The 22,359-nt window shown below is 39.3% G+C and overlaps 1 protein-coding gene across 2 annotated transcripts in view; it reads left to right on the forward strand.

Annotated features, from left to right (window-relative positions):
* Window positions 1-1,415, forward strand: part of LOC132038478 (TMV resistance protein N-like) — a 91,961-nt gene extending 90,546 nt beyond the window's left edge. For both annotated transcript variants that reach the window (XM_059429145.1, XM_059429155.1), the window contains exon 5: window positions 563-1,415. In XM_059429145.1, the coding sequence (XP_059285128.1) occupies window positions 563-1,258 (696 nt within the window). In that variant the 3' untranslated portion in view covers window positions 1,259-1,415. The remainder of the gene's footprint in view (window positions 1-562) is intronic.
* The last annotated feature ends 20,944 nt before the right edge of the window (window positions 1,416-22,359 follow it).

Genomic DNA, 22,359 nt, shown 5'->3' on the forward strand with positions numbered 1-22,359 from the left:
TTTTTCCTTCTTTCCTTCTTCTTCTTCTTCTTCTTTCTTTCCTGCAGCCGCTCGTGACCCAATTCCGGTAGATTAGCCTTTTTCAGGTAGATCTGACTTTTCCGGCAGCTGGCCGGTGACCCAGTTCCGGCAGATTTTTTTTTCTTTTTCCGTTTTTGTATTGATATTTATTTAAGTTATATGAATTTTTGCCTTTTATTGTTAAATAAACAGATTTCAATCATGTCATCATCACGTTCCGACTATCTACTTTTAGTTTTTCAATTGAAATATTTGCTAGTATTTTGTTGAGTATTTGAGTTTTTGGGTATTTATATATGCATATTTAATATTTTAATTTTTGTGTTAATTCTCGCCTCGCTTCTAAAAGGCGCTCGCCACACCATGAGGCGTGCGGCGAACCCTTGTCGCCACGCCTCGCCTTTCGCCATCCTAAACACTGGTCCCAAATCAACTTAAGAACTTGTTCTGATGTCCTTTAAGCAGTTGAATAAAATTCATAAACTTATCGCGACTTTTCATAATCAAAGTATTAAGAATCCGAATTGTGTGTACGTTACAGGGGCACTCTATCATATATGGTCGATTCAGTATACTGATTGCTGGGGGTAAAATTCCTGAGTGGTTTGATCATCAGAAAATGGGTGGTTCTATCTCAGTCCAGCTACCTTCAGAAAGGCAAGATAACATTGTGGGGATTGCATTGTGTTTCCTTTTGGACAGCTTTATTCCAAACTCAAGACTAGGCGTTACTTTCAAGTTGATTAGCCCAGACCACAGAGAATACACATTCGAAAGTGCGCCTTCTGCTGCTTCAAAGATGGGAGAGGTGTACGAAACGGATCACCTGTGGATAACTTATATCTCATTCAATGTTTTTAAGCTCCTCTTCCCCGATTTCACAGCTGAAGATTGGAATAAAGTCTGTGGTTGCCTTGCTATCAGAATAAGGCAGGATCCGTGGATGAAAGTAAGGAGGTGCGGACTTAAGGTTGTTTATAAACAAGATTTGAGCACATTGGCAGCTGAACGTGCGGGGATTAATCAACATTCTAAGAGCAAAGAATTAGTGGTATATGAAGGAGCAGGTATAGAGACAAAAGATGAAGGGATTAAAGAGGATATTGCTGCACTAATGGCTGGTGTTACTGAATTGAATTGGGATGTTGACCCCATTGAGCAAGATAGCACTCAGCTCATGAACTTGAGGAAATCAGTTGCCTACAAAATCCAAAAGACTCTTTCTTTTGAGTGCTAGCTAGCTTGTTTGGTTGATGATTCTGCTGGCGATTGGCAACTTATGTGGTTTGTTTTTTTTGTTTGTTTGGCTTGAGTTTGTTGTTGAAGTTGAGGGAAGAAATAAGTGATCATTAGCTTTATTTTGTTGAATTCATGGGCTTGACTGTTGTACAATACAATAAGAAAAGAAAACCCCCCAAAAGAGGAAAAAAAAAAAAAATCTATGATGTAACCTCTTGTATTTTTCTTATGTTTGGTTGGTCTCAGGATAGTGTACTTGTATGGGTTTGTATTTACCTAAATGTAATTGTGTCTACTTGTATATATGGAAGAGCGCTTTTTTTTTTTTTTTGGTAAATTCTCTAGTAAACTGAATTTATAGCTTTTTATATACTAATTTCTAGGTACGTGCGTTGCACGTGTGTCCATGCTAATAAGTATATGTCTTGTAAAAAAATAGTAGAGAACTTATATCTTCTGATATTCATTGTCACGGTAAAGCACAAATATACTGGAAATTGCATTTAACTGAATGTAAATAAACTATTAAGAAGTGTAGAAATGTAGAGAAGAACACTTTTATCAGTACAATATAGTAAGCAAGAGTCTATACATTGGCACAAATAATATCTTTAAAAGTCTACACGATCAATATACATCAAACAACTTTGCGGTTTAATTTCTTTCAGCATGCGCTGTATTTAATTACCTACAAATAGATTATATTGAAAAAGTCTTAACTCTTCTCATAATCATATAGTATCAAGAAAACATGAGGGAATATCATTTAGAAATCCTTAAACTTCAAAAATATACAAGAGGAAAAAACGATAATAAACATAAAGAAGTAGATAGCTTAAAAGAGAGAACTACATTATTAGTAATGGTCATAAATGGTCTATGCAACAAAAGTTCCAAAAGGACATCTCAAGATGTATTTTAAACTTAAAATCTACATCTTATTCTTTGCACTCAGGAGACAAAGTTGCAACTGCGCAAGCTACATATGATGAAGTAGCTACAAGATTCCTGAGTTAAGCCGCCAAGATGAGATTTCACCTCGAAATTTCCATTACAACCTACTCACGATGGGTTTGATTTTAGAATGGTCTTGAGAGCCACATGAGCGTCTTATAAATACGTCTTAAGGTACAATACGATTACCTATATGTTCTAAGGATGCGAAGGTAATACAAATCAAGAATAGACGTGCTACACCTTCTATTTAGACGTATCGAATTGCAAAGCACACTAGACGCCTTGATTTAGAGCATTACGGTTTATCTTCAAGTTATGAGACATTGGACATGTTTAACACTTGTAGATGGATGCCTAAGTTCAAGTATTACAAGTATTGAAAGGATTAAAGACTAAACGAATCGATGACGAACGAAGGCGGTGGACAGTGCAAGTCGACCGGCAGGTTAATGAGCCGTCAACATGGTCGACGGTCCGTGAACCCTGCACCGTCAAACAGCCCTGAGAATCAGAGGCCGCCGCAACTTGACGGTGGCAAGTCGAAGGCCCGTCGACGTGTTGACGACTCGTCAACTTGCCCGTCAATGTTGAGGCGGTGCAATTTCCGGAAAGGTTCAAATTATATAAACCACGACTTGCCCTTCATTTTATTCATCAAATTGAGTAAAGGTTCCAACTTCTAACCTTGAAACTAGTAAGGAATTCGTGGTAGTTGTGTGCTCGTTGCGTGGCAGCTTATTTGTGGATTAAAGCTGAAGATTTTCTTGGAGATTCTGAGTATTCAAGGTAAGAATGTTATATCAACTTTGTTATAAGTCTTAGGTAGAAGAAATTGTTAGTTTGGAGGTGAAGAAAACATGTTATGAGGAGTATAAATTGACTTGTTGTCATGGCTGCCTTGGGGGAAACATATATATATATATATATATATATATCGTAAGACATAATGTCTTTATAAAAAAAACAAGAAAAGAAAATCAGATGTGTACTGAATTTCTTGTATTTTAAAGAACATAATCCTCGACTAACGACTTTAGAGTCGTGTTTTACATTTATCCTTGCGTTATAGAGATCATCAATTACTTTTCGTACTCAAAAGGATGAGAGAGTTACTACTAAGTTGTCTAAATTACTTTTCATATTGATACCATTTGTTGTAACTCCAGGATGATCCCTTCCATGATAAACAATTTATGTTAGTTGTATGACGTATTCTCAAGAGAGAAGGGCTCTAATCAGAGAGATTTCTTTATTTCTTACCACTCTTTGATGGCTCTGATTAGCTCAAACATGATATCAACTGTCAGATATAATAATACATCAATCATAGGAATTTGAAATCAAAATTGTAAAAATAAACTGAAATGCAATTCTGCATACTGCTAGACAAGCATATTGCACGGAGAATATCACAACTTACGAGAAGAATAAAACAACAATGTTGATATAAAGATAGCCAAACCCATCGACAGCTTAACATTAAATGGTAAAAACTGCTTGAACCACCCAACAGTGGCCCTTGTTTTGTTTAGACACTTCAATTAGGTCGTTCCTATTCCACTTAGACACTTTTTGCACCGTTATCGAGCAAAACCAACATCGATCATCTCCTTGTATTAAGTGGCCAATTAAATTGTGTCATTCATTTAAATTGTGCCAACTCAATTAAATTGTGCCAACTCATTTTAATTGTAAATTCACTGATTCGTAAATTCGTGGAGTTTTGACCATTAAAAATTGAGGCTTTTGGGCTGGTTGGATGTGTAATGAAGTGGCGCCTCCTTTGGTGTTGGTTTTGCTCCGATAACAGTGCAAAAAGTGTCTAAGTGGAATAGGAATAACCCACCTGAAGTGTTTAAATGGAATAAGGGTCACTTTAGGTGCTCAAGTGAAAGAAGTGGACAACCACGTACAGGTGTCTGTCGATGGATTTGGCCTAAAGATAAATTCAATTAGCATGCATACATGGTAATCATCCATGGTAGAAACAAAAACATAACGTCTTACTTCTGTGGCAAATACTTGGAACAACAGGCAAACAAACTGAGCACCCAATACATCAACATTTTATATGCATATTTAATTAGACACGGATGGCTCTTCCTACTTCATGTTGATTCAAATATGTGTAACTGATAACATATAGGCTGTTTGGCCAAGCTTATTTTTTCCCAATAAGTACTTATTTTTTCAATACGTGCTTATTTTAAAAAAAAGTGAGGTGTTTGGCCAAGCTTTTGGGAGAAAATAAGTGCTTTTGGGGAGTAGTGACAGGTTCTCGGAAAATAAAAAAAGCGACTTTTGCCCAAAAGTACTTTTTTGAAAAGTACTTTTGAGAAAAATACACATAGAAGCATTTTTTTTAAAAGCTTGGCCAAACAATAATTGCTGCTCAAAAGTACTTTTTAAATTAATTGGCCAAACACAAACTGCTTTTAGCTAAAAGTACTTTTTCAAATAAGCTATTTTTAGAATCTTGGCTAAACAGGCTAATAGTCTCTTCATTTGCTCAAAATCGTAGATTATATGAACCTCATTGAAGTGCATTTAAGTACTTCCAGATTCTTGATTTAGAAAGTATTATTATAATGGGAGGTTATGAAAGCTAAGGAGTCAATTGCATTTATTACTATATGATATTTATTTCCTATGAATTGCTTTTACATTTTTGTACTTACTGATAAAGAATAGTAGTAAATCTGGTCAAGCAAAATATTTTCAACATGTTTCAACTATTATCATACTTAACTTTTACAAAAAAATAATAATCTTGAAAACAGTTCTTGCGAAAAAATAAGAAAACGGATAATTAATTGACAATGAATAGACACAAATTTCAACTTTGCAATAATACTGAGAAATGAAAGGAGAAAGTAAATAGACTAACTAATTAATGAATTTAATTTGTAATAAGTGCTCTAGCCAGATAAAGAACCTCACGGTAATAATTTTTCATTTAATTGATTTATTTATTATTTATAAGAAGGTAAGTTTACTATTTGGTAGTATAAAGATACTATAGAAGTGGTGTTTAGATAAGGGGTAAAAATGTCTTCCCACTTTTAATATTATATGACACTATAGCATGAGTCCCGTAATTACATGAACTGAATTTATAGCTTTAGCGAATGCATTCACACGGGTGGTGCTTGATGAGTGATGACTTTGGTAAGCGAGTTCCATTACATATTGAGTTATTGATATGGTCATATGCATTCTTTATCACAGGTCATTCATATGTATTTGTAAATCCACATAGTATGCCAAGCAGATTATATGGTGAAAAGGCCATATGCATTCATTTCCCAAATGAGCTTGTCGTGATCCTAGTGACGCAGATTGATCTCTATATGGTGGAGAGCATCAACTTACTTTTAGGCATAGGGATGATCCCACATGTGGTTTCGAATTACCTCAACTAGAGGTCCAAAATTGGCTAATCATCCCAACAGAAATTGGACATTAACCTTACCAATTTTCATAAAGACTGCGATAACAGTACTAAGAAAAAAAACATAATCTTGTAAATTAATAATATTAATGGATATCAGGTTAAAGTTTACCTTTCCAAATGCAGACATGTCAGAAAAAAATTGAGAAACGAAAAAAAAAAAAAAAAAAAAAAAAAAAGAGTCGCAAAAAAGTGGCCATTTGTCGAAATGACAGGTGAGATCTTCCAAAACTGTTTTAATTTCTTGTTCAGGTTGTTGGCTAAGTATGTATTTCTGACCCTTTTAGATAGAACAGGAAAAAAAAAGACTAGTAGCTTCAAAAATCAAGCAGAAAACAGAAACGAAAGAAAGAAAAAACCTCTCATTTCTATACGCAAAGAAACTGACTTTGGGGTGTATATAGAGGAAACATAAAAGAAACAGAGAGTTAGACCAAATCATTGTCTTGCATAAGGAGCTTTCTACTGAATGCTTCAATTTAACATCACACTTGAAAAGGAGAGAATCATAGACAAATTATAAGGTACTTCATTTTGGCAAGTTAGACAATCTTTTTAATTACTCATTCTTTCTCCCTTTGAAATCACTATATTTATAAGTACACTAATTAAAACATGGTAACCAAATATGACAACTACCATTTTCTCTTTAAAAATTCTGATAATCTAACATGATAGTGCAACAGAAATAACATGCATCAGTCATATACAGAAATCTAAAAAAATTAGATTTTTTTTTTTTTTTTTTTTTTTTTAATTTTTTTTTTAAAGATTAAATCATCACCAAGGGTTGTGAATCCTTGATTTGGGGGTTAGGCTTGGCCCCTACCATGTTTATTAATGCACAAAAAGTTGCACTTAGAAGGGGACATGGACCAAACCTCTACTTCAATGATCTGTTAAGCTCTTAAAAAAGGAATAAAGGGCTAAGCCTATATAACGCCCTTTCTTACTAGAATGTACAGAATTCAGCTAACAAAGAAGTTACTTTTTCATATCTCCTCCTCATAGAGGGGAATTGTCATTTGTCTAGTTGAACTAAACCTTTAACCCCTCTAGGCTAAACGTTTAACCTCTCTGGGAAGATGTTGTGAAGCAGCATATAAGGTTTCTAATCCACTAGATGATGCCAATTTTGCAAAGAAGTCAGCAACCTGATTTGGTTCCCTCAAACAATGTGATAAAGTTACTTTAGCATCTTTTTCCATATTGATAGTGTCAGAGAGTATCTTCTTCAGCTTCATGTTAGTGGTCTTTGATGTGCCGTGAATTTTGGCACATTTTATGTCTTTTTCACTAGAAGTGTTGCTTGTTTTTAAGTGTTTTTACATCGTTTCTTATGTTATTTTGGTGTTTTGTAGGGTTGGTTGACTAAGGAACGAAAATGATAAGAAATGCTAAAAAACAGACAACTTGGAGCAAAAGGACGGTCCGTAACTTGAGTTATGGACCGTAACGTGATCTGTACCCTGAGAGGAAGATCCAGATACGTGTCGCTCAAAAGGACGGTCCGTAACTCATGTTACGGGCCGTAACGTGTACCGTAATCTGAAGGAAATTTCCAGTAAGAAGCCTAAGTATTGACACATGTTACGCCCAGAAGGACGGTCTGTAACGCAGGTTACGGGGCGTAACGACATGGCGTAACACATTGGACACTGAAGACTGAAGCCATGATCCGCTGGAAGATACGAACCATAACCTGTGTTGCGGTCCATCGAAAGAAGCCGTAACGGTTGACCTAATATCAAGCTGATAAAGGATGGAACCGAAGGATGGATCGTAACCTATGTTACGGTCCGTAACGATGCCGCAAAAGGTGTTTTTGTCCAGAACTTTGGCGTGAGTTTTGGCCTTATAAATACTTAAAGTTAGGTTTTTAACAATTATTTCAGATCTTTTGGGAGCATTAACTTTAAGCCTTGGATTTTTGTGAAGTTGTTGGAGCATTTAAAGTATCAACTTCACCCTCATTCCACATTGTATTAGTATTGTAAGTACATTATGTTAACTTTTAAGCTTTCTTTGTTAAACAAAGTGATGAGTAGCTAATTTTAGTTCTAAGGTTGTGGACCCCATGATGGGTATTATGTGAATGGGTTTCTACTATTGATATATGCATAATGGTTGTTGGTATTTATTCTATCTTTGTGTTTTAGCGTTAGGTAATGATTGCAAGCATTAGCCTAAGCCATTATACTAACTTTTCTTGGGAAAGAGAGTTAGCATTGGTAAGATTGAATAACAATGACTCGGGGCGTTAACCCTCGTTTAATAGACTAACTTAGGAATAAGAACAAGTCTAATTGGCATTATTGGTCGCTCTTTGATTTTAACTCTTTCGTATTTGGAAAAATCATAAAGAGGAAATACGGCCTAACTTTTGGGAAACATTAGGAAGTCCTTAAGAGATCAAGTGCATACTCTTAGAACAACCATTAGAAGTATATCACATTGAAACGTGAAGCATAATATCTAATCAAATCTGGGAACACAACCTTAGTCTCTCTCTCGTATTAATTACAATTCAAGTCAAAGTATTCGTTTACTTTACACAACAAATATTTCAAACTATTTAAAATAGGATTAAAGCCTTTAAAGACTAGTATCACATACAATTAGTACCCTTTTCTCTCCATATTCCCTGTGGGATTCGACCCCAACCTTGTTTGGGTTATTATATTTGACAACGACCGCTTTACGCCACTCATAGGTGTAATTTGAGCGTATCAAATTTTGGCGCCGTTGCAGGGAATACGGTTTTGAAATTACTGATTGTTGTGTACTTTTCTTTAAAACTTTTTCTATTCCATCACACCTTGTTCATTAATTCTTTTTATGTGAACCAGGTGAACATGCGGTGAAGACATAATCGAAATCAAGGAAACCATGGGCTCCAAGTGAACCCATCTGCACCGAAGAGGAGGAAGATGAGAATATATTTGTGGACTTCATAATGGGCGATTATGCTTCTCTTTGTGGTCCCTCTAGATCGGAAATGCTACTTTCAAAATTGATAGTTCTATCTATCGTCTCTTGATCTTGAAGGTTATTTCAAAATTCTTCGGAGGGTGCTTCTCAGGCATTTGAAGAACTTCTTGAAGTGTGTGCTCAACAATCCCAGTCTTGTTCCTGTGATGCACTTCGGTTACGGGTCTTCAAATATTCCTTGGCTGGCCAATGCAAGGGAATGGTATGAAAAGCTTCCCATCAATTCTATTCACACACGGACTATTCGAGCTAGCCAATATATTTTTTTGAAGAAATGGTTTCCACCGAGCAAAAGGATGAACTTCGAGATAAGATCTTTGAGTTCAAACGCTCCCGGGAACAATTATATTCGGCATGGGAGCGGTTCAAGTACTATCTAGCTCAATCTCCAACTCACGGGTTTCCGATGCTATTCTCATCGAGAAATTCTACAAGGGCTTAGATACGATGAATCGATCTTGGGGTGGTTTGCCCGGGGAGGATACTTCATGGACAATTCATTTGTCAACATCACCCGGTTGCTTGATAAGCTCACCACCCACAATCAAGCTTGGCATTCAACCTACAGTGAGAGTCTCTCTTATGGTAGTCCGTCACTGCATTTGTTACAAAAGAAAACCACGAGAGGGATCATGGCTTTGCTCAATTGCAAACCACGGTGGATCTATTATCAAAGAAGTTGGCAGAAAAGGATGCACTGGGGTGTAAAGCAAGGTTGCATTGGATTGGAAGACCAAGAAAAGACTACTTTCACTTATCCCTATGGGACAGTCGCTTTCAGCCGAATGCCATTTGGTCTTTGCAATGCCCCACCTACTTTCCTGCGATACATATGTCCATATTCTCTTATATGGTTGAAAACTTAATTGAAGTCTTCATGGATGATTTCTCTATTGTGGGAGATTCATTCGATGAATGTTTAGACCATCTTGATCGGGTGCTACAAAGGTGTGAGGAGAAAAACCTCGATCTCAACTGGGAAAAGTGTCATTTTATGGTAAAAGAGGGAATTGTCCTTGGCTATAAGATTTTCGAAAGGGGGATTGAAGTTGACCAAGCCAAAATCGATGTGATTTCAAAACTCCCTCCACCTATCTCAGTAAAAGGGGTTCGGAGTTTCTTGGGGAATGCCGGATTCTATAGAAGATTTATCAAAGACTTCTCCAAAATTGCAAATTCAATGTGCAAACTCTTGGAAAAGGAGTCCAAATTCAATTTTGATGAGAAGTGCATCAAGGCTTTTGACGAGTTGAAGTTAAAATTGACCTCGGCCCCTATTGTTGTGTCCCTGGATTGGTCGTTGCCCTTTGAATTGATGTGTGATGCCAGTGGTCTTGCAATTGGCGCTGTGCTTGGTCAGCGGCTCAACAAAATCTTGGACCCAATTTATTATGCAAGCAAAACACTAAATGGAGCTCAAATGAACTATACAGTGACCGAGCAGGAGCTACTTGCTATTTTTTATGCTTTTGAAAAGTTCCGGAACTATTTATTGGGTGCCAAGGTAGTGGTTCACACTGACCATACTGCCCTGCGGTACTTAATGGCTAAAAAGGATGCTAAGCCTTAATTGATAAGATGGGTGTTGTTGCTACAAGAATTTGACTTTGAAGTCAAAGACCGAAAAGGGTCAGAAAATCAATTGGCTGACCATCTCTCCAGACTTGAAGCAGCAGGGAGACCGATTGACGTTCTGGATATTAATGACACTTTTTTGGATGAAAGAGTCTTGGCAGTCTTTAGTGATGTGGCACCATGGTATGCTCATATTTCCAATTATTTGGTAACTGGCATTGTTCTTAAAGATTTGAAGGCATATCAAAAGAAGAAATTCTTGAGAGATTGCCGACAATATTATTGGAATGAGCCTTACTTATTCAGGACTTATGCAGACAATATGATCAGAAGATGTGTGGCTAAATCCGAGGTGATGGATATTTTGAAGGCCTGTCATGATTCTTCGGTTGGTGGGCATCGCAGTGGAAATAGAATTGCAGCCAAGGTGCTAGAGTGTGGCTACTATTGGCCAGCCATCTATCATGATGCGAATATGTTGGCACGTTCTTGTGATAAATGCCAGCGCCAAGGCACAATAGGTCAGAAACATGAAACACCGATGAATTTTGTGTTTGAGGTGGAGCTCTTTGATGTGTGGGGCATTGATTTTATGGGCCCCTTTGTGAGCTCATATGGCCTGAAATATATTCTTGTTGTGGTGGATTATGTCTCCAAATGGGTTGAGGCGGTGGCCTTGCCTAACAATGATGGGAGGAGAGTCATTACCTTTCTAAAGAAGAACATCTTTACTAGATTTGGCACTCCTACAGCCATTATTAGTGACAGTGGTTCTCATTTCTGCAATAAACCATTCGCTGATCTTCTTGAAAAATATGGCGTGCATCACAGGGTTTCCACTCTATATCATCCTCAGACGAGTGGTTAGGTTGAAGTCTCCAACAGAGAGATAAAGAGCATCTTGGCCAAGACGGTCAATGTGAATCGTACTGACTGGTCCAAAAAGTTGGATGATGCTCTATGGGCATATCGCATAGCATTCGAAACGCCTATTGGGACTTCACCGTATAAGTTGGTATTTGGAAGGCATGTCATTTGCCTATTGAGCTTGAGCATAAGGCCCTTTGGGAATTAAAAAAGCTGAACATGGATTGGCATGAAGCACCCAAGTTGAGGTTGTTTCAAATCAACGAGATGGATGAATTTAGGTACAATGCCTATGAAAGTGCAACATTGTACAAGGAAAAGACGAAATACTATCATGACTCGAAGATCCTAAAAAGGGATTTTTAGCCAAAGGACTTGGTCCTGTTGTACAATTCGCGCCTAAAGTTCTTTCCGGGCAAGCTAAAGTCTTGATGGTCCGGTCCGTTTGAAATTGTACGTGTTTCCCCGAATGGAAGTGTCATTGAGGTGAAAACCGAGGATGGCACTCGGACTTTTAAAGTGAATGCACCAAGAGTGAAACACTACCATTGGTGCATTGATGATGGTAAAGTGGTTGATCGGTATCATTTGAAATACAATTCCTGAACTGAAAATTGAGGTATCACATCGAGGCGTGACGTTAAACTAAGCGCTGTGTGGGAGGCAACCCACATTTACTGCTTTATGAGTACTTTAAATATCGTATTTCCTTTGTTTTCTTTTATGTTTTTGGTGTTTGCTGATGTGTTAGGATTCTGATGACAGAAGAGGCAAAAAGAAAGTAAGTGCTGAAGTTTGCAATGAAAGGACGCTCCATGTTATGCCCCGTAACTCATGTTACGATTCGTATACTAGAGCGTAACAAGATAAAAAAAAATACAAAAATCACTGAAGGATGAGGGACAAGTGTTACAGTCTAAGTTACGGACCGTTGATTAGCATTACGGACCGTAACTCATAAGCGTAACATTGACAGAAATCTAGGCTACCACTGGAAAATTTGCACCCGTTACGCCAGGTATTACGGACTGTAACACGAGTTACGGTCTGTCACCTGAATATTGCCATGTCATTAATGAAACATGAAAACGGGGTCATTTGGGTAGACCGTAACACGAGTTACGGATCGTACCTTGTGTTACGGTCCGTACCTCATAGCGTAACGGTCGGGAATGTTTAAATATCTCACCCGACGGTTACTCTTCATTTTCAAACGGCACCTTCCCCCTTTTTAACTTCTCCTCACCTTCGTAACTCCCCTCTTCCTCTCTTCCTCTCTCCCTAACCATCTCTCCACTATTACCCTGCCATCGCTGTTAACTTGTTCTCGTGAAGTCCATCGCTGTTTTGGTTTAGTCTCAAGTTTTTCATCCAATTTTCATCTACGATCAGGTATGACAATGTGTTGACTCTCTCTAGTCTTCCATCTATCGATAGGATTGGTATGATCTTCCATGATTAAATTCGTATACCATGCAATGTACTTCGATTTTGAATGATTTTGAATCCCCATTGAATAATTGAGCGGGATTTGACAAAGGTGGGGTTGGGTTTGGTATGATTGTTCATTTGAGAGACTCGTGGCACAAGGACATTATTTCCCTGCGAGTCGGAGGGCATCCCAATTGAAAGTTTCATTTGTGAAACTACTAAATTGGTTGCCCATTAGCCAACGTGATCGATAAAAGGTTTCAAAGAAAACTTGGATAAAACCGAGTGAAGTCTGAGTAACCCGAGGTATGTAAGGGGATCATCTGGTGTTTTATACCATACCCCAAGGAGCATAAAGTTGAAAATCTTGGCCTCGTGCGTAAATGGAAAAGTTTGGCTACGTTGAGAATCTGTTGCAATATTGCTCGACGTTCAGTGTTCAGGGCCGTAACGTGTGTTACGGACCGTAACACCCCATCGTAACACTTATGATTTCCATGAAAACTTTCTAGAAATTTGGGTGACGTTACGGTAAGGTGTTACGGACCGTAACACGTTTGACGGACCGTAACATCATATCGTAACACCTATGATTTCCACAAAACTTTCTGGAAATTTGAGACACGTTACGGTAAGATGTTACGGACCGTAACACATTTGACGGTCCGTCGAACGTGTTACGGTCCCTGTGTTATAAATGAATAAAATGAGTTAAGGTTGAAGATACGGCCCGTAACACTGTTGACGGTCCGTCGACCGTGTTATGGTACATGAGCTAATTAGAGTCCTGAACTTCAACCAATAAGTTGTATACATACCATGTTATAGTTTCCTTCACAATGAATTGAAAAGCTTCTTTTGTATCATAGCTAACTTTGCCTTTAACAGGTATGGGTAACCCAAGGCAAGGAAAGAAGGTTGCACCCAAGGTTGCCGGCAGAGGAAAAGGTCACGGTGCAAGCAAAGTAACCTCACGGTTGCGCGATGAAGATCAACTCAAAGACACAACGGCTACAAAGAAGCTCGTTGCACCTAGCAGGCCAGCCTCACCATCCGAAAGTTCCTCCTCGTCTGATGAGGAAGGTTCTTCTAGTTCGTCGAGCCATAGTAGACCCAGGGAGGCTCTCACACCACCACACCGGCCACAACCACCCATTAGACAGCCTACTGCAGAGGAGCGTGAATAAGAGCGCGAACAGGAAAGAAGAGAGACTGACATCCAGATGAGGGCTGTGTATGAGCAGGACCTTCGATTTTCTATGGAGAGGTCTGAAGAATTGTACAACAAAGTGTGTGAGCTAGCAAAGCATAAGGGGCAGGGCTCGAAGATAAGTATTTTCGAGGAACGGAACGTCAGCTTCGATGGTCTCGATGGATATCCGGGCATACGTGACACTCTTCGCTTCCACAAGTTAGAGTTTTTGAAAAACCCTGTGGGGTCCTACATTCCGGCTCTTGTTCGGGAATTCTACGCTCCTTATGGAGCTGTTGTATTCAAAGCATAGAAAAAAGGGCAGTGCGCAACTCAAGTGCCGACCATGAATGAGGTAGTAGTGCGCAAAAAGAAAATTGATGTTTCTCCGATGGCTATTAATAAAGTACTATTCGGGGAGGATTATAATGCGCCTACAGCAGCGGAAGAAGGAGAGTTTGTCTATAAAATTGCACAAAAAGATACAGTCCCGGTTAGAAAATGGGTAGCCTCAGTGATTGCACGGTCGGCAGATCCAGAATGGACAATAGTGCCAAAGTTGACAGCCACTAAGGGGATTTGGGAAAACACCCTCACATCTGAGGCAATATTTTGGTGGCAGATTGTTCTGTTTTGCATCCGTCCTACCCAGGCAAATAATTATTTGACCCCGGTCAGAGCTGTTCTTGTGGCTGCCCTTATGTCAAGGTATAAGATCAACATCGGAAGACTGGTAGCTACAGATCTCTGGGAGAGAGCCCCATAACCAGCCACTTCCTTAATTCATCCATGTTTGCTCACGTTTTTATGCTTGCGAGAGGGACCAAAACCCCTCCCCTTTATCGACCACAGTGTGGTTGCCAAGAGTATCTATGACATCACAAAGGGCAGAGATGATATGTTGGGCCAAGGTACAATGCCATCTGCCTCGTCTTCTGATGTGCCGGAGGGGCCAACGGGATCAGATGTTCTACCTTTAGCTATTATGGGTGCTGAGGCAACTGATGCGGGTCAGCCCACAGATTCTGATGCTCCACCGACTGACTATGCTCCACAGCCCATGCCAGCTCCAGCTCCACCTACTTCGGGTGGTCCCACCTCTTCCACTGGAGCGAGCCCAGCACCGGCTCAGCCCATACCGGGAGTCCCACCAGAACTTGCGAGAAAGATGATTTTCAACCGAGAAAATTTTGGGGCAGTGGTACTGCAAGCAGATAGAACAGACAGGCAGGTCAAGCAGATCATGACCGAGCTGAAGTTGTACACAAAAAAGGCTATTGATGCAGCTTTAAGGCCGATAAAAGAGCAGATGGCTGATGACCACCTACAGATCCACTCTCGGATAGATGGTATTGAGAACAGAATGATGGAGCTGACTAAGACACACCCCGCTGTGGAATTGGGGACTGTTCGGAGTGAGTTGCGGACACTAAAGGATGATGTGCAGAAATTGAAGGCACAGGAAGTGGCTGCTGTGACGGACCAGATTCCAAAAGTACACACAGAGCTTGTAGCAGCCGGTTAAGAGTCTACTTAGAGATGATGAGATTGAGGAAGCGGTTGATGAGGAGCATGAGGAGGAGTTGGAAGAGGATACCCACTCTTCGGCTAAAGGGAAACGCAAGAGAGTCTCGCTAGATGATGAAAACCTTGATCCCATTCTCAAAAGTCTTGATCCGTTTGATGCCATGCGCCCATAAAATGAGGAGGAGAAGTGGAAAACATTGAAGAAGATCCGACATGAGTCCCGATTGAGTTCTGACACCACTGGAGCTACTTCTAGCTCGGCCCATCCCATGCAGCCGGCTCACCATACTTCTGTTCCACTGACTGAGACTAAGACTGAAACTGCTAGTGTTGGAAAGCCTGATACAATGACCCCGGCTGAGCACACCACCATTGCCCCTGCCTCCGAGGTTATCCAACCTCATGATGCTGCAGTAGATCCAAGCCCCTAGTGCGCTCCAGGGTGGCCCTACATTCTATAGATGGATTATATAGATGCCTTGAGGGTAATGCATGTTTCTAAGTTGGGGGTGTATGGTAATTGTTGATATTGTTTTGGTATTGTCGGTATTGTTTTGATATCAGATATTGTTTTTTTTTATTGGTATTGTTTTTGTTTTAAATTGTGATATTAAGTACGTGTTTAGGACCCTCCTCGGCTGTTCTTTGCCATGAGTTCTTCTCCCGAGGGGTGTTATTTTATGTTGATTCGGTATGTTTAGGCTGTTTAGTTAAAGTAAAGTAAGGATGACTTAAGTGGTGGTGGTCCGTGTTTTCTAGCATATATAAAAGTGTTTTACAAGTCAATGATATCCCTTCGAAAAGTAATTTGTGATGTACATCGAGAATGGGTTGTTGATATTGACATGTATGGTTCTTTTAATGACATTGCAAATAAAGGGCGTCCATGTGTGTGAAATCTTCAAACGGAAGTAAAGTCAGAGTATTTAACCAATCCTTATGCTATTGTGTTGTGAGTTCTTAGTTTTCATTTGTGTATAATGCTTGTAATCTAGAACTTGCCCGGTTGGTCGTGCGTGAATTCTGAGGAAAGTTTGATTGTGAAGTGATCTTAGGCTTTCTTTGTATTGACTTCAAAGCCTGATTATCTTAAATGAGCCTAGCCTGTACAGAAAATGATCCCTAGTCTCCCATTTTGAGCCTATAGACTTTTTCTTTGATTAGCCCGTTAACTAACCTCCATCCCTTCTGTGAATAAACCCTTTTGGCATCAAGTCCCTCCTTGACACTAAAGAATGACAAAAGAGGCTAAAAGCCTAAGTTGGAGGTGATAAGCGAAAGATGTGGAAAATGAGGCTAAAAGACTAAGTTGGGGGTGATAAGTGAAAGATGCGAAAAATGAGGCCAAAAGTGTTTTGGGGTGATCGTGAGTATTCCGGAGCATGATTCGGTGCGGTTAGAACGGTTATAATATATATATATATATATATATATATATATATATATATATATATATATATATATATATATATATATATATATATATATATATATCACCGGAGCTGTAGGGTCAACAACAAAAGGAAGAAAGGTGAATGAAGTCAAAATGTAGTGTCAAGGAGGATGAGTCACCACTATCCAAATATTTATCCTACCCGTCCCTAAGCCAACGTTACAAGCCGAAAAAGTCCTAATGTGATCACAATCGAACTGTTCAAAGTTGAAGGCATTGAAAATAAAGGTAAGCCTATGGTATGTGCAAGTATGGTATGCAAATTTCTTTGTGAGTGTGAGTGTCCTTCTATATCTGTAGTCTCTTGTCCCGTTTATTTTGTAAATATATGTGTTGGGACATTCTTTGGTCTATGTGAGGGCGTAAGGATTGTAGATTGCGAAGTAACTGGCTTTCCGGAAGTTGAAGTTCATGTGCATAGAGACTCCCATACTATGATTGTGTCATTAATTGAGGTTGCATAGTGAATTGCAATTGTTCTAAAATATGCGTCTTGTTTCACAAATAGGACGTGGATAAAAGCCTAATATTTTTCTTGGATTGAAGAGTCTGTGCTAGAAATACGTGCCAAAACCACCATAGACATTCTTATTTTGCTAGATGTCGTGTGTTAGTAGTGAGTCGTGTTATAGTTGCTTGAGGACAAACAAAATCTTAAGTTGGGGGTGTTGATGTGTCATGAATTTCGGCACATTTTATGTCTTTTTCACTAGAAGTATTGCTTGTTTTTAAGTGTTTTTACATCGTTTCTTATATTATTTTGGTGTTTTGTAGGGTTGGTTGACTGAGGAACGGAAATGATAAGAAATGTTGAAAAACAGACAACTTGGAGCAAAAGGACGGTCCGTAACTCGAGTTACGAACCGTAACGTGATCCGTACCCTGAGAGGAAGATCCAGATACGTGCAGCTCAAAAGGACGGTCCGTAACTCATGTTACGGGCCGTAATGTGTACCGTAATCTGAAGGAAATTTCTAGTAAGAAGCCTAAGTATTGACACATGTTACGCCCAGAAGGACGGTCCATAACGCAGGTTACGGGGCTTAACGTCATGGCGTAACACATTGGCCACTGAAGACTGAAGCCATGATCTGTTGGAAGATACGGACCATAACCCGTGTTACGGTTCATCGAAAGAAGTCGTAACGGTTGACCTAATATCAAGCTGATAAAGGACGGAACCGAAGGACGGACCGTAACCTGTGTTACGGTCCGTAACGATGCCGTGAAGGGTGTTTTTGTCCAGAACTTTGGCACAATTTTTGGCCCTATAAATACTTAAAGTTAGGTTTTTAACAATTATTTCAGATCTTTTGGGAGCATTAACTTTAAGCCTTGGATTTTTGTGAAGTTGTTGGAGCATTTAAAGCATCAACTTCACCCTCATTCCACATTGTATTAGTATTGTAAGTACATTATGTTAACTTTTAAGCTTTCTTTGTTAAACAAAATGATGAGTAGCTAATTTTAGTTCTAAGGTTGTGGACCCCATGATGGGTATTATGTGAATGGGTTTCTACTATTGATATATGCATAATGGTTGTTGGTATTTATTCTATCTTTGTGTTTTAGTGTTGGGTAATGATTGCAAGCATTAGCCTAAGCTATTATACTAACTTTTCTTGGGAAAGAGAGTTAGCATTGGTAAGATTGAATAACAATGACTTGGGGCGTTAACCCTCGTTTAATAGACTAACTTAGGAATAAGAACAAGTCTAATTGGCATTATTGGTCGCTCTTCGATTTCAACTCTTTCGCATTTGGAAAAATCATAAAGAGGAAATACGGCCTAACTGTTGGGAAACATTAGGAAGTCCTTAAGAGATCAAGTGCATACTCTTAGAACAACCATTAGAAGTATATCGCATTGAAACCTGAAGCATAATATCTAATCAAATTCGGGAACACATCCTTAGTCTCTCTCTAGTATTAATTACAATTCAAGTCAAAGTATTCGTTTACTTTACACAACAAATATTTCAAACTATTCGGAATAGGATTAAAGCCTTTAAAGACTAGTATCGCATACAATTAGTACACTTTTCTCTCCATATTCCCTGTGGGATTCGACCCCAACCTTGTTTGGGTTATTATATTTGACAACGATCGCTTTATGCCGCTTATAAGTGTAATTTGAGCGTATCAGTCTTCTTGTTAGTGAGCATTTTAAAGATGAATCACGAGTCTAGTTCCACATGAAAGTTGTGGTTTCCTTTACTGATACACCAGTGTATCCCTTGTTTAGCAACAAGTGCTTCAGCTTGAACATTACTGCTACATTGAATAGGTCTAGATAGTGCCATTTTGGCCTCTCCTTCACTGTCTCTGATGTCTGCACCTATTCTAACTCTTCCATTGCTACTGGTATAGCTTCCATCCAAGTTTACTTTGATGCATCCCACATCTGGTTTCATTCACCTGACTTGGTAAATGCTCACCACTGGTTTAAGTCTTTCAATGGTATTGCATATTGGTGGCCAGTTCCCTATGATGCTACATTTTGGAAATTCTAATTGTAGACTGCTTGTAGATTCCATATTAATAGATATTCCATTTTGTTGAGAAGTTAACAGCTACTACTATTAACAATCCCATGCAAGTTGCGAAGCCTCTCATGACCATCAATGATGAACTAATATGCATCCTCCTCAGGGGTACCATAAAAACAAGGAAGCTTCATCTTGGTAAACCTCCCAAACAAATCCTGCTCCTCATGAGTCATAACCGGACTAGCTACAGGTCTACGACCAAAATCAGGCACTGGAATCTTATCGATACGGGGAGCCACAGTAGCAACAGGATGTGCCCCTGAAGTATGGAACTAGTCAGGAGTCTGACCTCCAACTCTTGTTTGAAACCCGTCTGGAGTATCCGGAAGGACGCCCTCTTGGGTCAGTCCCTCGAGAAGAATCAAAATGCGTATCATAGCATCCTGAAGTACTGGTGTAGCAATAACCTCTGGTTGAGCTTTGGCGGGTGCTAGCTCTTCCTTCATAGGCTCATCCTCATGCTCTATCTCTGGCTCAGGAGATAATGATCTAGCTATGGTCTGGTGCTCTACCCCTGGCTGGTACTGCCCCACGGCCCCTACCTCGACCTCTGCCTCATGCCACGGCCCTGCAGCAGGTACTAGCACCTCATCCTTAGCAACTATCGCACGTGTCCTCACCATCTCATGGAGAGAATAGAACATGAAGTTAGATACCAATTTGAATAAAGTAGCACGAAAGGAGTGAAAGAATGGAAGTTTCCTAAATGTCGTATAGCCTCTTGAGGATGGGTACGGACGTTTACTATTACACCCCGTATCTTAGAACTAAGGTTAGACTCATATCATTAGAGTTTGAACATTTTACGAAAATGGCCTATGGGCCTACTTCGGGCAACTGTAACCTCTTGATTAGTTGGGAATTTGGAAAAGGTCTCTTGATAAAAGTTGTAGCACGTGGAAATACCTTTCCATCCATGTAAATATCAAGCCAAAGGAGATCGGAGTAAGAAGTTATGAGCGTTACAAAAACGCTCAGAGCAGCAGGCCATGCGCGTTAGCCACGCGTCAATGTAACACTCCGTAAATTCAGAATAGATGTGGATGTATTAGATAAGTATTAATGTGACATTTTATACATGTGAAGTACTGTCGATATTAGTTTGGGTGGAAATTATTGTTTTGGAATCCAGATGAATAGTGAGGTGCTTAAGATTCGATAGAATCGGTTAAGTTTACGGCAGGTCTACCTTCCAGCCCGATTTTGTGAAAATCTGTTGAGAATTTGAGAAAACTTAAAACATTAAAGTTGTATTTCTTTGAAATACCTTTCCAACGGTATATTCTGCAGCCCTAACAGAGCTCTGTGATTGGAGTTATTCCCATTTTACTGAACGCTATAGGCGAGCAGAAAAACGTGAAATTTTGACTAAGTGTAAAATGGCCAGGGGAGCTCGCTGAGCTCTCCCTAAAGTAAGTCAAGGGCTAGCCTTAGGCTGCGCTCAGCGAAGTAGGGGTCCAAAAAAGTGAAAACATCATGTAAGTCCAAAATATCAGGGGAGCTTGCTGACCTCGCCCCAAAGCGAGGCAAGGGATAGCCTTAGACAGCGCTCGGCGGGCCTGGGGGTCCAAAATGCATGTGCTATAATTCATCACCCAAAACATAGGATTTTCAAGGTAAATCCTTCTCAAGCGATTCAAAGCTAGGGTTTTGGTAATTTTCGTCAGAGAAGCAGTTTAGTTCGTTGGAATAGAGCGATTACAGGTATGTGAGGCTAACTCTCTACGTTAGGAAATGTTAATGATTATCTCTACGTTACGTTCTTTTACAACGTTATGTATTACCTCAGAATATAATTCAGCTTAGTCTCCTTGAATAGTTGCAGAACTTCTATCCCCTAGTTTCGTAGTTTGTTCATGACTTTCACTCCGAACGTTGTAAACCCATAACGTAATCTAATTAGACTCCTGTTTTATACCCACGAGTCTCAGTCTAGAAATTCAGCATGTTTATAAACTAGTTAAAGTTTCAGTTCTCATAATTAGTTCATAAATTCATATCTCAGCTAGTATAGTAATAGTCAGTACTGCATATCAGCACCTCGATATGCTTCCATGTCTTAGTATGAATTCATGTTCAGTATCTCATATCAGTATGACTCTCGAAGCCATGTTAGTATGATTTCATGTCTCAGGAGAGTAATGCTCAGATTTGCTTACGAACAGTTAATGCTTTAAACTCCATAATCAGTTCAGGAATACATGTCTCAGTTTAGTTCTATTCAGTATTCCAGTATTATGTAGTCTAGCATGATTCAGTATTTCAGTATTATGCATTACAATATGACTTTCAGCTCCTTGATATTCCATGAGTCTCAGCTATGAAAACTCAGTATATTTACACTCTATAATCAGTTCAGAAATACATGTCTTAGTTCAGTTTTGGCCAGTATTCCAGTGTTATGCGTTACAGTATGATTTTCAGTTCCTATATATATATTATTGAATGTTGAACACCTGCATCTTTGCCCAAGGGCACAGTCCGCACTTACTTGGCCAAGGCCACTGATTTGTGCATTTATATTGGGCCAAGGCCCCCAAGTGTGAGTACTTACTTGGACAAGGCCATAGTTTTGTGCATTCATATTGGGCCACGACCCCAGATTATTAACTCCGTAAAACAGGTGATTCGTATTCAGGACAGGGAGTACTTATAACTTTACTTCTCTTTTTTAGTTTCAGTTCCAGTACATATTATATTACTTGTTTATTTATTTGGGCTGCCCTTTCCCGAGCACCCCACTTACAGTTCTTTCCTTCAGTTGCTTTACATACCAGTGCAATTCAAATGTGCTGACGTCCATTTTTGCCCAGGGCTTGCATCTCATGATACAGGTAATGTTTTACAGGACAACGCATCTGCTCACTAGGATCTCCAACATCGGCTGATTGGTGAGCCCCAAATCTTTCGGGGCCTTATCATTTATTTACAGTCTTTACAATATTTACAGACAATCATTGTTTTTAGTACTTCATTAGAGGCTTCATAGACTAGAGTAACAGTTAGGCAGAGTCGCAGGCCTTTCAAGTTAAGCCATATTGGCTACAGTTATGCTTCAGACTTGTATTAGTGTTTCCGCACTTTGATTATGTATTATTCAAACTTT

Source organism: Lycium ferocissimum, chromosome 2, assembly GCF_029784015.1.
Source record: "Lycium ferocissimum isolate CSIRO_LF1 chromosome 2, AGI_CSIRO_Lferr_CH_V1, whole genome shotgun sequence".
NCBI lineage: Eukaryota > Viridiplantae > Streptophyta > Magnoliopsida > Solanales > Solanaceae > Lycium > Lycium ferocissimum.